A 14,970-nucleotide genomic window follows, 5' to 3' on the forward strand; every position below is an offset into this window, starting at 1 on the left:
TTTTGAGGGAAAGAAATCACACCACAGATAGGGATGCTGTTGGTCGATGCAAACTTAGTTTTGAGTAATTACTAATTACAGCTCGGAAACAGTATGCTGGGAGCTGTGTAAGTATTCGACACAAATGAAACAGAACAACTTTATTCCACCAGTTGTGGTGCAACTGTACACGTGTTTCATCTTGGCTAGCATGACTGAAGCCTTGTTGATGGTAGGCACTGCTCAGTTATTCGGTTAAAAAAGTGGTTGTCGACATGACCGAACGGGTTTGCATGGAGAGGATGTGAGCCACTGAATGACTCAAGCGAGCACATTGCATTTCTGGGGGTGCGCATTTACAAAATACCCTACACCGTGACATGTTATGTGCTCTAATACTCCTCAGAAAGACATCATTGCATGCACAGAGTAACATGACAGCATTTCAGGTACACATTAATTTTTTTTTTACTGGGCTAACATTATGTGTGCTGCATTTCTGCGCATCACATGTAATTTTTTTTTTTGCGGTGCTACACTTCCCATCAGGCATGCATTTTTTTCTTCCCGTAGAGTATGATTCGAGTTCCATATTTTCGGCTGAAACCACAGAACATCTACCTGTAAACACCCGCTTTCTGCAGTTATTGAGGAAACGACAACAAACCACTGAAAAACCATGCAGGACTATTTGGCAACTGACACTCCTTGAGAAATTTCTTATGGGCACACTCAATCACTTTTGAGCGCCTTGGAAAGCGGTGGTGCATTCGGGTGATTGAACTTGAGCGTTCAAAATACTTTAGGCTGGTTTTTCTCAACACTCCAGCACCCGATTCAGACCACTCCCGACCAATCTGCCTTCGCAACAGGAGCACAGCCTAACCTGTTGGCAAGTGGGTCATGCGACACAGGCCACACCATGATGCCAATGTTGGCCGCTGCTCCAAGACTGCGTGAAGCATTCAGTTTAGAACAAATGTCACCCACTCACATTGTGGGCATTCTCCGGATCAACACACTCTGAGCCAGATGATCAGTGAACTACACTGTTATAACACCCGCCGCGGTGGCTCAGTGGCTAAGGCGTTGCGCTGCTGAGCACGAGGTCGCGGGTTCGATTCCCGGCCGCGGCGGCCACTTTTCTGATGGAGGCGAAAAGCAAAAACGCCCGTGTGTGCGAGATTTCGGCGCACGTTAAAGATCCCCAGGTGGTCAAAATTAATCCGGAGCCCTCCACTACAGCCCTCCACTACGGCGCGCCTCATCGCCTGCGTTGCGTCGGCGCGTTAAACCCTACAATCAATCAATCACTGTTATAACACTTCTTTCAGATCAACTGATGTGCACAAGCAGATCTTTAGGGTGCAGAAGGAGACAACTGCGGAGAACTGCTTTCTGGTGTGCACACGACTTGACACTGAGGCATTCGCTCTCTTCATCCATTTCTGGCCACTATGCCCGTCACCTTCACGTCACAGGCCACGCAGAGACCAGCCATCCCAATGGGGGCAGCAGGGAAGAAGGTACGTGATGTTGACACAAGCTGGATTGCAGGGTGTGAAAGCTCCCTTTGCTCAGCATACAATTTGGGGACAGCTTTGCAAGTGACAGCAATGTGGCCCTGTGTTCCCCTCAAACGTTGACTCGACTTCGTTCACCATCAGCGACTGAGTTGAACAGGCCAGGTCATCAAGCTGCTCATTGTTGACAGTGCTGACGGGTTTGTGTGCTATACAGTGTGCTCCGCGTGTCTCATTGTATGTGACAACAGACATCTAACCATAGTGGCCATGATACCATAGGAGTGTTACCTGTACATAGCAAGACTTCATTGGTGTGTTATAACCATCATCACCACTAATACGCATTCCTCTATCGCAGCCAGTTTTGTTATAACCTGGTTTAACTCTCTTCGAAACCTGCTATAGTGGATCAATAATAACTTCACTGTGCTGCTGATTCCAAAAAACGCGGGTTTGACTGGCCGCAATGAATATTTTTCTCTTGGAGGCAAACAAAAAATGCCTGTGTCAAGATTTCGGCGCACACTGAAGATCCCCAGGTGGTTCAAATTATTCCGTTCCCCCCACAACAGTGCATCTCGTAGCCCAAGCGGACCTTTTATACGTGAAACCCCCAAAATGATGATCATTCACTTTATAAAGTCTCACCGAAGCAGCTGCTGTTTGACAGATGCCAAAACAAAAATGATTGCGCACACAATGTTACACAAACAGTGTAAATTAACCCGAACACTACAGCCGTCCAGTCCACAAAACATGAATTTCGATTTTTCTTTAACTCCTCAGATGCAAACATTGCCAATAATTAATGAGAGAGGGAAAAATGTCCCCATGCCGAGAATGAATCAAATTTCACCATCTGCGCTGAATCTGGTTAAAAAGCTAGCATCCCTGCTGCTACGTTTTCTTGAGTTCGCCCTCGCCCTGTGCGTCCGTCTTGTCGACCGAGGAGAGCACGGCGTCCCGGTGTGCTCGGTTGAGGTCGTCTTCGAGGGACGCTGTCTTCTGGGCGGCCGTCTTGATCTCGCGTTCGGCGGACAGGAGCCGCTCGTTCACGCACACCCCGGCGTACTCGGCGCCGTTTGCGAATGCAGTCTCTGCCATGGCTTCCAGGAGGCCTGTGACGCTCTGCAAACGGGACTCCAAAGACTGGGAAAAAAAAAACACAGCGGGCGACATTTCACTGAAAACTGAAATTAGGAAAAGAAAGATGGACATTTGTATTCTAAACAACGTGGATCACTGTCTATAGCAGGCAATGTTTAAATATTGTATTACTCTACCTATGACAAGAGGTGAGCCAATGATTTTATTTCTTTCTGCATGGCCAGCAAACCGAACAAATACAAGCCTGAATTTACAAGTTCTTTGACTTCTGTCCACGTTACAACAAATGGTAGTGTGTTTCTGCATAACTTTGAAAATCAATGCAGAGAATTTTGTTAGATTAGCTAATTAAAAGGACACTAAATGCTGAATAGGGCCTCGTCTTAACTGGAACATTGCACCTCCTGTAGTGCTTTTGCTTACCGACATGTGCTTTGCCTGAAAACAATACTAAAAAAAAACTACCGTATTTTCCGGTCCATAAGTCGCACTTTCGTACAAGTCACATCCCCTTCAAAATGGCAGTTCTGCCGGAAAAAAAAAAAAAACGTCTATAAGTTGCACCGGTGTATAAGACGCACCAATGTACAAAACGCGCTTGTTAATCAGGTAAACTCGTAGAGGATCAGTTCGTTAGAAAGTGCGGCGAAAGTACACGGTTGCGGCAGCCGCCGCCTCTGAACACATCTCCCGGTAAGTAGTGCTAGTAGACACGTGCACCTACCGTCCAAAGTCTAGACAGAACTAACTTCTTTATTGATGCACACAAATGGCATGTACTTACAGACAGCGTTTAGGTAAAACCATCGAAGCCTTCTTCCTCCGACTTGCCAACAAATAATTCATTCATTTAGACCATAGATCTGTCTCTCTTAAAGGGACACTGAAGTGATATGTAAACATTGCGGGATTACTAGCGCAAATTGTAGTCCGGAGTCCCCAGGCCATGTTTCGACCACTCTAGGCGCGTTTACGCGATTTTATTTAGTAGAAAAACTAATTCGAAAACGCTGTCCTCTCTTTACGCTCGCCCATTTTCTGTGGCGTTTTCGTGTAACGTCAGGAGGGGATGAGCTGGCAATTGGCTGCCCTACTGCACGGCTCCCCGGCCTTCAGACAGAGTCAGTCGGCCCAGCGTTTCGTCCGCCGGCCGCCGGCGGGTCGTCGCAATCGAGGAGGTTAAAAAAATTGCTTGGTCGCAATTCGTTCGCTTAGTTGAAACGAAGCCAGGACACGTTTGTGAATGGAAGAATGTGCCTTGCTTTACTTGGTTTGTTTGTACACTGTATCTAGCTCCAAGTCAAGGTCGCTTCACACAAGCGCTGCACAAGCGCACATGCGACGCTTCGCTGACTGGTACGCCAGTAGGAAAATATAAGGCCTCTTGAAGGTGGGAGAAGAGTCAGCGAAGTCAATATAGGTACTAAGGAAATAAAATCAACTGATATTTTTACCGTACAGCGTAAAACTAGGGTGCGGGAAGCACTTTTTGGCGCTGGGCGAACAAGCAGAGCGGTCAGGAGCACGACTACGCTTTCGAACGCTTTCGAACTCGGAGGACGCTTACTGCACGAGCGTAATACAACAAATAGTCACCTAAGCTGCTTGAAATACTAAAACTAAATAAAAGTGTAAACCGGTTGTACAATATATACCTTATATTAGCAAGGCCTTCGCATCCCGCTCCGTGGCTCAGTGGTCTTGGGCTCTAGTTATGTCACCGCAAGTGTTTTGCAAGTCACCAGTTCGAATCCCCGCGGGTGCGTGCTTTTTTTTTTTTTTTTTGTAAGTTAACTTTTTCGTTTTCTGCCGATGTTTTCTATATTGAGTTCACCTTTTATGGGCCGCAACGTTCATGGATACACGAACTAGTTCACAAAACTCGCGCAGGCTGGCACTGGCGCGCTAGCGAGTTCTCGCTGGCGTGCTGTTGCCATGAGCACCGACTGCTTGCAGGCAGTGGGCACAGGCCAGAATGAACAGACCCTTGGCCTGGTGCGAACACGCTTTTTACGATACAGGCATGAGGGAGGCAAGCTCCAAATATGGGGGAAAAGCGCATGACATTTGGGCGTCTGCGGGTATGCGGAGGGCGTTCATGCACTGCGTGGTCTCGGCTAGTGAACGCTACGACTACAAGCCGTCCTGGGAGGCTTATCTAGTGCATTTTACAGCCGACAACATGGCAGAAGCGCGGTACGATGATTACTGAGATATTGAAAATGCCCATCCAACAACGCCATTGGTTATGTTTTACAGAACCGAAACCGAAACTTGTGTGATTGCTAACCTTGGGCATCGTCCAATCACGGCGCCCCTCCTCTTAACGTCACAGCCTTAGTTGGTGCGGCCGCCGCAAACCGCGCATGGTAGTTTTTCTTCTTTTGCGCTTTGTAAAATAATTACCGATTTGTCAACCGGATAAACGATGACAAGTGCGCTAATTTGAGACAGTCTATGCAGTGCAAGCAAAAACGGGAGCTTGACAAATTCACTTCAGTGTCCCTTTAACGTGCGCTGAAATCACACAGCACTCGGGCACCATTTCGAGGGTGGACCACATGCGGCCACCACGTACCAAATTTATTCCACACAGAAGTCGCACCAGCGGATAAGTTGCACCAACGAAAATTTCACCAAAAAACCGTGACTTAAACAGCTGCAAATACGGTACACCTGGCAATTTTAGCTTTCGTCTTTTGTTGGGATTGAAACAGTGTGAATCAATCGTAATTCACTCGATTCCTCCAGGCAATAGATGCACAAAACTGAGAAGCACCCATTGTGTAGTTTTTATAAAAATCTGACAAAGATTTTATGAGAAAAATAATTTTCATGCATTTTTAATGACCCATTTGTCCTACCTAAAAAATTACTGCATACGTGTGACCAGCCTACTACAACGCACATCTCTAAATTTTTACGATGTTAGCTCAATTGAGACAATCTTGCTACAGACCTGTGATAAACCCCAACAGAACATATATCTCGTGAAAAATGTGCCGTACAAAAAAAGACCATCAATAGACATAAAACTAATTAACGAGGCCATCCCAGTGGTTGGTCACACATTAGGATGGTTCACAGCTGCCAGAAAGGCAAACTCACCAGGACGCGTGCTTTGTTGTCGTTGGCCTCCCCTCGAGCGGCGATGAGCTCCATCCACATGGCATCATCTCCAGAGCACAGCCCAACTTCCGTCTCGAACCGCTTCAGCAGACCACTCAGCTTGTTTAGGCTCTGTGGGAGGGGAGAAAGAGAGGGAGGGTGTTATCGCGTGAGCAATAAATGGGGCACGCCGGTTATATTTTCATATCAATTTGTCAACACAGCGAGCAAGAGAAGAGCACAGAACGAGAGAGTGGATAGAGAGCGCCTGGAGAGAGCTGCCTTAGAGAGCGGAGAGAGCAGCTGATTCAGTCGCACACCATCTCAGCGGATCCTATGACTCTTCCATCGCTTGCACGCATTGCAGCCAGTGTGGGTAGCAAACGAGGAGAGAACGGGAATGACAGCGACGAAATGTCGATACTCGTGCACGACAAAAGAAGTGACAGGCAGCCAATGAAGCTCCTAAGCAAGGTGACGTGACCACTGAGACTGTTTGAGAGCTAATAAGCACCATTAGTACAATGTACAAGGTGTGTGCGAGAAACACTTGGTGGCAGATTTCGTAAGCCAGAGTAAGCAGCATGCTTCGAGACGAAGAGCCGAGAGACAGTCGCGCTTTTTTAAGATCCACCAGGAGATCTTCAATTGTTTTTTGTCACAGGAGCTCCTTTCTAACATTTCAGGCCACCTGGTTGCAGCAGTTTCCTAAGACTCGGCACTACGCTGGAGAAATGCATGATTTATAGACGGTATTCGTTGAAAAGTTTAGCGGTCAATTTCTTCACTTGGCAACACTGGAAACGGCCACAGACATGGCCGATGCGCCACGGACACGGCGCAGCCTGGGCCACTGCGGCCGCATGCCGAAGAAGAAAAAGACACCGGCGTGCGTCATCTGCCTCGTCCCAATCCGATTCTAAACTGTGGCGCCAACAGAGATGTTATTAATCGCACTCACGGTGAACTTGGCGCGATTCTTTGTGTTCGGCGAAGAGTTCGTAACGTGAAACACAGTCATGTGTTTCACAGTCGTGCTTAGCTGGACAAGTGCCGCCATCTCGCGGAGCCCGACACAACGAGTAGACGGCACACCGTGGCCTCTGCGATCGGCTGCCGGCGGCGCGGAGGCCACGGGCGCGCTCACACGGTTGCATGGAGGAGAAGAGGGGTGCCTGATCTGCGCGCCGTGCGCACAACGTCGCCTAGCAACAGACGCTTGGCCACAGATATGGTGGTGCACACTTGGTTGCCTGCATGCATTCCACGCAATTGAATACCGAGGATACAACACTTGAAAGATTTTGTTAGAATATGTATGATGCCTAGCTGGGTCCAAGCCCACTTCTGTCTGTACATACATACCCCAACAGTGCGTCATCACAGTCGCACCCTGCTTTTGACCAGCGTGGGAGCTGAGTGACAGGTGGCATGAAGACCCTGCTGCCGAGATGAGGCAGCAGAAAGACAGTCTAGCTTCTCACAGGCAAGCAGTGGAAAGAGAAGCACGGCCCCAAACCTGTTTCTCAAAAACAGTGCTGTGCAGAGACACATTGTTGCCCTTCTTGAGCACCCCAGGTGTTCTGAAAGGGCACAAGGCCCTCTGGTAGCTCATTTTGAAAGCAGGCAAGGGTGGTGCACGAAACAAAAGGCTATCCCGTTATGTGAATACAGGTAAGGATGCCATTCGCAGAAAGATACAAATGGCCACTTTTTATCAATTCTGAACAATCGCGAATGAACTGCACGATTGCTGCTACTCTGAGCTTTGTTGAATTCAGTGGGAACTGGATGCCAGCTACACTAGCGAAATCAAATTTTTTTTCCCACAGAATATCTCAACGGTGTAACCACTTTTAAGCCGCTCATATGCCCAGTACAACACAACATTTCGTGCCGCTTCCACAAATAAATTTGGTACTACTTGAAAAAGCAGTGTGGTCGAGGAGAGATCGACACCTTGCAGTACTCCTCATGTGCATCCAAGATGGCTGCCGTCAGCTGGATGAGCACCCTGCAGGTGGCCTCGACAGCGACAATGCTGGCCTGCTTGATAAGGAACTCGTGGGTCAGCATCTCGGGGTTGATGCTCCTCAGCTGCGAGGAGAAAAAAAAGCGACAGCCACGAGGGTTCGCAATCTTTTTTTTTTTTCCAAAATAAGGCTGTGTAGTTTGTTTTGAGACACTCCGTGCAACATGTCCAGCCCTGGGATTTGCAAGCACGAACCCACAAGTGCAGGCACAGCAGCCCAGTAGCACCCACCACACAATGCCAATGTACATGTCATGGCACTTGTGCCGCCATGTTGTCAGCCATGCTGGGTGCTTGCAAGGTGGCATTCCCAGTAAGACAGGACGCACATGCGAGAGCTGTTCCCCTTAATAGCATGTTCGAAGCAGAGGTTTAAGACTATAAGGTGCAGCTGTGGTGTTGCAAAGATAGCCAAAAAAGGAAAAGAAGAAAAGTGGTTCAACTATAGGACAATAAGCTACACTATGGAGACACAATTTCGAACAAAGGTTCAACACCTTGATGTCACAATGCGACTAGCCGTTTCGTGACATAATGCAATCTCAGTAGGTAATGGAGGGTACAGGATCCATTCGTAGTGGACAATCGGGGGATGGCACCTTTAAAGGGGCCATGCAGACAAAATACAAGTTTGTTTTGTCAGAAAGATTTCATGTTTCACAGCTCCCCCAGAGCTTCTCCGGAAGCAAACGATGCTTCATTCACTGAGAAATTAATCAGTTTAAGTTAAAATTTTGATTCTCTCGCCAAATCGTGTGTTTTCATAATGTCTGCAATGACATCACAAGAGTGGGTCTTCAAGCTAAGCCTAATGGGCTCTGTGGAGCCTGGTTTACCGTTAGTGAACCCAGATGGCGTCACCATACCACGGCGGGCCATTTTCGGCCTCTGCTTTGTTTTTGACCATATTTGTACCTGGCTTGTTTTTGTTAAGGTAGAAAATGTTGGTTTTATAAAACACAGTGTTCGCTCGACAAATATGGTCTCATAAGACACTGTTGGTTATGCCAATCTGCCAGAGTCGTGTGAGGCAACCGCACAGAGCCGCAGTGCTGTGTTGTGCAGTTAAAACAAGCATAGTGTGCGCAGTGCCTACAGCAGTACGCATCAATATTTCTATGTTTACGCATGCTTTCGTAACCTTCATTGTTTAAAGGAGCTATGAAGACAAAATACAAGTTGGGTTTATTGGAAAGACTGCTTAGTCCCGATAACAATGATACCAATATCATTGCAATCTTCGAACAAAACGGAGATATGAAAGAAAACGTGTGAAGCAGTCACGACCCCCCAGCAAATTCCCTGCAACTTTTCTATGGCGTCACGGAACCTTGTTTGTGCGATTGATGGCCACCTAACTGACCTGTCACGATGACACATGACTGGACGTCTGTAATGGGGCCTCTAGTTCCATGTGACCGCATCACTGGAATGCCAACGTGCAGTTAACGCACTGAAAATTATTTTTTATTGTTGGCCCGTATGACGTCATTCTTGCTCGTAACACGTCACTGTGGCGCAAAATTTAAAAGTTTTTTAATACTTGTTTTTTTTTTCACTAAAAAAAACATCTTTTGTGGCTGTAATGGAGCTGAGTGAGATACTGAATCCTAGTTCTTTCAAGTTAAACGAAGTTGTATTTTCTCTTCATGGCTCCTTTAACCCACCACTCTAACGGCTGTAAAATGAATATGCATTACATTTAAGTGCAAACAGCTCATTGGGCAAGCTTATACACCCTGCCTAATTTGCATTTGGTTTTTCCGGCCTCAGCCAATTGCACAGCTGGCGCATATGGCATTGTAGGTTTTGTTGCGGGAAATAAGCTAGTGGGTCGCATGGCCATTCCCGGTTTTCTAATTATATAGCTTATTTAAGCGAAGTTTATGTTGATACTGGCGTCAGTATGATTCTTCCGAGGCAATCTTTTGAATTAACCAAACTTGTGTTTTGTCTGCATGGCTCCTTTACGCAGAGAGTATTTATGCATCCCCCATACTTGGAAATGAAGTTTGTGCTTTTTTATTAAAAGTTACACTCACATTTGTGGAGGTACCGTAATTACCTGATTCTAACGCGCACCCGATTTTCCTGGCAAACAACCGAAAAAACTTGCATCTCCGTTTGTAACGCGCAAGGAACTTTGTGAGCAAGAAAAACGAATGCGAGAGAAACGGGCGATTTATTCCCCGAAGTAATCTCACTCATCTCACTCCTCGTCGCTCTCCGAGAGCTCCTTGTCGCCTTCCGCTGACCGCAACATCTCGTCATTGGTGCCGTCAAGCGCGTTCGCGATGCCACACTTCTGAACGAACGTTCAACCATGTTCGATGGGATCGTGGCCCACGCCTCGCATGCCCATCCCGCAAGCTTCTCCAGAGGGATACGCTTCAGCCAACCGCTCGTTGTGAACGCTTGGGAGCCACTGGTAAGCCGTGAAAACGGCGCACCTTCGTTGCCGCTGCTACGATTGCTGTTATCAAGCACGCAAGTGGAATGATTTGACGATTTGTGTGAACGCCGAAAGAAAAGCCTAGGCGCCTAGATCCGAAAAATTGTTGCTCAAAGCTGCTTGGCGCCATCTTGAGATGGCGATGGCGATGGGTGGAATGAAATTTTAGCTGTTTCGGCAGTTTCGGTTTCGTATCCCATTCTAACGCGCATGCGATTTTTCGGCCTATTTTTGCGTACGCGCGTTAGAATCGGGTAAGTACGGTAACTTCCACAGGGGCAGCACAATGCTTGTGCGCAGTCTAGTACGTGCCCAATCTAGTGCGTGCGCAGCCCTAAAGTGAAGTAGGGCACCTGGGTTGTCACTTCGGGGATTCTTTAAAAGAATTGTTAAGACTTTCAACCACACTGAAAAATTTGCATGCAACTGGTGTGGGGACAGACACTGCAGTCTATCGCAGGGGAATTACATCAATGATGTTAAAATGCCTGGAAGTTCCTATAGAGTTTTTGAGTAGCCCGCCCAATAGGAATATAAAAAGTATTATCGCTGGATTCGTGTTGACTGCGAGTACAAAAACAGCATTCTTGGCGCCTGGCATGCCCACACTTTGGCGAATGGCAAGAAAAACAGCTCCAGTTTCCCTTGCAGTGGCGATAACAGTAGCATATTGGGCCTACAGATTCAGAATTTGATGGCGACAAAAAAGTATGCTCGAACCTTCGAATACTTCATGAATAGTGTTCGCTATTCAATTCTATTCCCAGCACGGTTTCACCGTTCGAAATATACGAATATTCGAAATTTACATTACTGTCAAAAGGTTTTCAAGCTTCACCGCACAGCTTGCCTCTAAGGTTAGCTTTTTTGCACAGCACCACAGTTGCTAGATAAAGCCTAACCCAGGACATGACGTGGGGATAAAAAGGCTGAAACAGTGCCTGAATTCCGACTGTTAGCACACTTAAACATCCCCATAAAAAGGATCCATTTTACGTTTCTGTGGTGAAGCTGGTAGTGGTGTGTTCATCGGAATCTTTCGTGTCCTTGTCATCACCACCTACAAAAATTAATTGGAGATTCCTTGGCAAACATTTAATTAAGAACGTGCGACCACCTCGGCCATCTCCCTCACAAAACTTGAGGCTTAGCTCGATGTCCATACCTCGACTGCTCGGGGTTCCTGCTTTGATTGATTGAATTGGTTATGAGGTACAGGTGGGGACTTAATGATCCGAACCATGCGAGTGTGTGGCCAAAGCCACCGATGTGCACTTTGAGGGCCTGGCGCCTGTTGTCAAGACTGGCGCGGCACACTTGCGCGTCTTTTTTTACTCGCAGATTTTCTCGCTTCCTGCAGTGGTGCTGTGGTGGGCACTGAATCACCGCAGGGCGACGCCTCCCCTTCATCCCAATGGCATATTTGCGGCCTAATGTGACAATTGTGCCGGCTTCAGCGCAAGTGCTCCTCTCAACCTGATAAATACTCACGCGGAATGTTTTGTTTGGTATTTTTCTGTTTTGTGCTTTATTGTTTATAACCGATGAGACTAGCGACTTGCGCACGGCGTCGCTGAATGAAGTATGCATGAAGCACAATCACAGGGTGCCGCACTACCGACAACAAAATGCCAGCGAAATGATTCGCGAACCTTTATTCATCTTGTTTATTTTATGTGCTACTTGGCCATTGAAGCTATCTTTTAGCTCGCTTTCCGCTTCCGATAAAATAGGCGATTTGAAATGTTCATAAAGGAAATTATCTCGTTTTTTTTGCTGTCTATTTCCTCAGTTAAAAATGATCGAAAGACGTACTACTCATATAAATTGTATGTTCGCGCAGTGCGTTGGCAGTCGTCAAAATGGCACCTCGGGTTCCCACTGAAGATCGCCGCAAGATAAGATCGCCGCAAGGCGTCGCTCTGCGGTGCTTCAGTGACCATTGCAGCAGCGCCGGAGGAAGCGAGAAAATCAGCGTGCCTGCGAGTAAAAAAAAACGCGCATGCGCACCGTGCCAGTCTCGACAACAGGCGCCAGGCCTCCAGAGTGTGCATCGGTGACTTTGGCAACGCGCTCGCATGGTCCGGAATATTAAGTCCCATCGATGCTACAGGCGATGAAGTGCGATGTAGTGGAGGGCTCCGGATTAATTTTGACCACATGGAAATCTTTAAAGGGGCTTTTCGTTTTGTCGCCTTGTGCACGTGGCGCGCCGTGCTTCGACTTGACATCACCGTGGTAACATTAGCACCGGTTGCAAAGACAGCCCCCTCCTTTCTCAAAGCACTATTAACTAAGCTCGATCTTTACCGATATACTTGTCAACCCAGCGCTTACAAGCCATGGGCGTACATAACACGGTTGACGAGCTCATCGAGGCCCACCTATCCAGCCAGCGTCTCCGCCTGAGCCAGACAATTCCCGGCCGCGCGGTGCTGGACAAGATAGGATGGCGCAAAGAACAGGCAACGATCAAGACCACCATACCAACAGAATGGACGAGGACCTTAAAGACCAAGCCCCTACCCCGGAACATGGCCCCGGGCAAGGACGACGGTAGGAGGCAGGCTCGAGCCAAAGCAGTGTCCCAGCAACTACAACAAGAAAATGGAGTGCTCTACGTAGACGCCTCTCTTGTGAAAGGAAGCAATCGCGCAGCGGTGGTGGTCACCGATGCAGAACGACTCATCAACAGCGCGGCGGTAAAGACTAAGGAGCCCACGACAGCGGAGGAAGTGGCCATAGCCCTGGCGCTCGTTCAACCGGGCGTCGGGGTGGTGGTCACTGACTCAAAGAGAGCCTACAGCGGTTTCAGAAAGGGGGTGATCTCCTCAGAGGCAGCCACAATACTATCGAAAAAGGGGGCACCGGGCCGAGCCATAGAGCTCACATGGGTGCCTGCCCATACAAAGGTAGCCGGCAACGTCATCGCTGACTACCACGCCCGAGCAATGACCCTCCGGGCAGGGCAGGACACGGACACCCCAACTCCGGCACTCCCATATAAAGAAATTACGAACGAATACAAAGACGAGCGGCGTACCCTCCCCGAGCCACACCGCACCCTGACCAGGGAGCAACAGACAATACTCAGGCGCATCCAGGCGGGGTCACTAGCCCACCCCGTCCTGTTGCATACATTTTACCCTGAACGCGAGGGGGACCGCTGCCCATTCTGTAAAACAAACAGCGGCACGCTCGCACACATACTGGCGGAGTGCACTAAACTCAAGGCCCCTATACCCCCCCACCCTCCCTCCACCCCCCCTACCCCACTCCACGAGCGATGGGAGACCTTGCGGTCCAGCCCCGCCCTGCCGACCCAGCTCGCGCTGACGGCCAGGGGCCAGGAGCTGCTGGCCCAATACGGTTCCCGCGACCTGGGAACCGCTCCGTCTGGCGTCTGAAAACGCCTCGAGCTCAAATAAAGTTACTACTACTACTACTACATTCCCCTCTGATGTACTGTGACTTCTGATTGATTGTAGGGCTTAACGCACCGACGCAAGGCAGGCGATAAGGCACTCTGTAGTGGAGGGTTCCGGATTAATTTTGACCACCTGGGGATCTTTAACGTGCGCCGAAAATTCGTACACACGGGCGTTTTTGCTTTTCGCCTCCATCAGAAAAGTGGCCGCCACGGCCGGGAGTCGAACCCGCGTCCTAGCTGGTGCTCAGCAGCAGGATACTGTGACTTCTGTCCCTCGCTCTGTTGACACACCGACGCGGAAATTTTCGGCGACATACTCCAGTACTGCTTGTGCAATGCGCTCGTCAAACGTGTGGCACAGCCCCTCTCGACGAGATCAGTTGTGATTCGTCACCCAAGGCGAGAGGACGAACGATGTTAATTAAAAAAGAGATGCCCATCACCTTTCCCCAATTCGTTGTAAGAAGCGAGGTGCGTTAAAGTGACCAAGCATTACAACACTACGAGTCTAGGGGAGAGTTTAATCAAAGCGAGGTTGTTCAACGCTGCTAGTATACCTGCGCAAAGTCGTCGTCTTCCGAGCACCTCGCGGTGACGGGAAAGCCCCATGCGGCCACCGATGTCAACAAGGCAGCTTTGCCTCCGTTCACTGCCAACTCAGGGCGCCGCCAGCTGTACCTGCTGATTGACATTGCATTATAAATCCTCGTTACACATTGAAGCGCATGTCGCGGACATCTTACCGTGCGAAACTTCGAACAGACTTGACCCGCCACAACAACCGGAACATTGCTGGTTGTAATAAAAAAGCAGCCGCAATAAAAGTTGCCGTTATATGTAGTCGATCATGTTCTGTCGCTAGTGTCACCGAGCAGGGAAGATTTTAACGTGAAAGTCCACATGCCGCATGCACCGCCGGCGTGTTTACAACCGAAACAACGCCAACGACGCAGAGGACACGTGACTACCTCACGGTGATGATAGTGATAAGAAGTGCCAACATTGGTGCCAACTTTGTCGTGTGCAAAAACTAAAGTGAACCAGTAGAGCAGGTGCCGTGAACTAGAAGACTTTTATAGTTTATTGTGGTGAAGGTCCATTCCTAGCACCGCCTTTATATCAACAACGCATTCGCAACATGGTAAACGCTGCGGTTGGAAGAGAAAGATGTCCGACGTCATAAGCTCGTTAGCTCGTGCGACGTCTTTTTTTCGCGCCTCTATCCTCTATCGTCAAGCTGCGTTCGTGCTCGCCAGGCTTGACCGCGGGGCATGAGCGCTGTATGAAATTGATGAAACGTGACTACAGTCGTCTACGTTCGCCCTGTGTGCTCACG

The 14,970-nt window shown here is 48.6% G+C and overlaps 1 protein-coding gene across 2 annotated transcripts; it reads right to left on the bottom strand.

Moving 5' to 3' along the window:
• Positions 1 to 125: 125 nt before the first annotated feature.
• Positions 126 to 14,597, bottom strand: LOC144148835 (diablo IAP-binding mitochondrial protein-like). Of its 2 annotated transcripts, none has more exons than XM_077680352.1 (5): positions 14,378 to 14,597; positions 14,192 to 14,315; positions 7,680 to 7,817; positions 5,721 to 5,852; positions 126 to 2,654 (listed from the first exon to the last, which is right to left on the bottom strand). In XM_077680352.1, exons 1-5 carry the CDS (start codon positions 14,422 to 14,424, stop codon positions 2,403 to 2,405), a joined length of 693 nt encoding a protein of 230 aa, XP_077536478.1. In that variant the 5' UTR covers positions 14,425 to 14,597; the 3' UTR covers positions 126 to 2,402. The 2 variants fall into 2 exon arrangements, with proteins under 2 accessions (XP_077536478.1, XP_077536479.1); XM_077680353.1 differs by having other exon boundaries at positions 14,192 to 14,312; positions 14,378 to 14,595.
• Positions 14,598 to 14,970: the final 373 nt, after the last annotated feature.

Source organism: Haemaphysalis longicornis, unplaced genomic scaffold, assembly GCF_048455015.1.
Source record: "Haemaphysalis longicornis isolate Haplotype H1 unplaced genomic scaffold, Haemaphysalis longicornis Haplotype H1 scaffold_8, whole genome shotgun sequence".
Taxonomy (NCBI): Eukaryota; Metazoa; Arthropoda; class Arachnida; order Ixodida; family Ixodidae; genus Haemaphysalis; species Haemaphysalis longicornis.

Coding starts and splice junctions, on each gene's coding strand:
- LOC144148835 (XM_077680352.1), bottom strand. CDS start 14,424: ATGTTCCGGTTGTTGTGGCGGGTCAAGTCTGTTCGAAGTTTCGCACG. Junction 14,316..14,377: donor TCTGTTCGAAGTTTCGCACG/GTAAGATGTCCG, acceptor AATGTCAATCAG/CAGGTACAGCTGGCGGCGCC. Junction 2,655..5,720: donor ACAACAAAGCACGCGTCCTG/GTGAGTTTGCCT, acceptor TTTTTTTCCCAG/TCTTTGGAGTCCCGTTTGCA.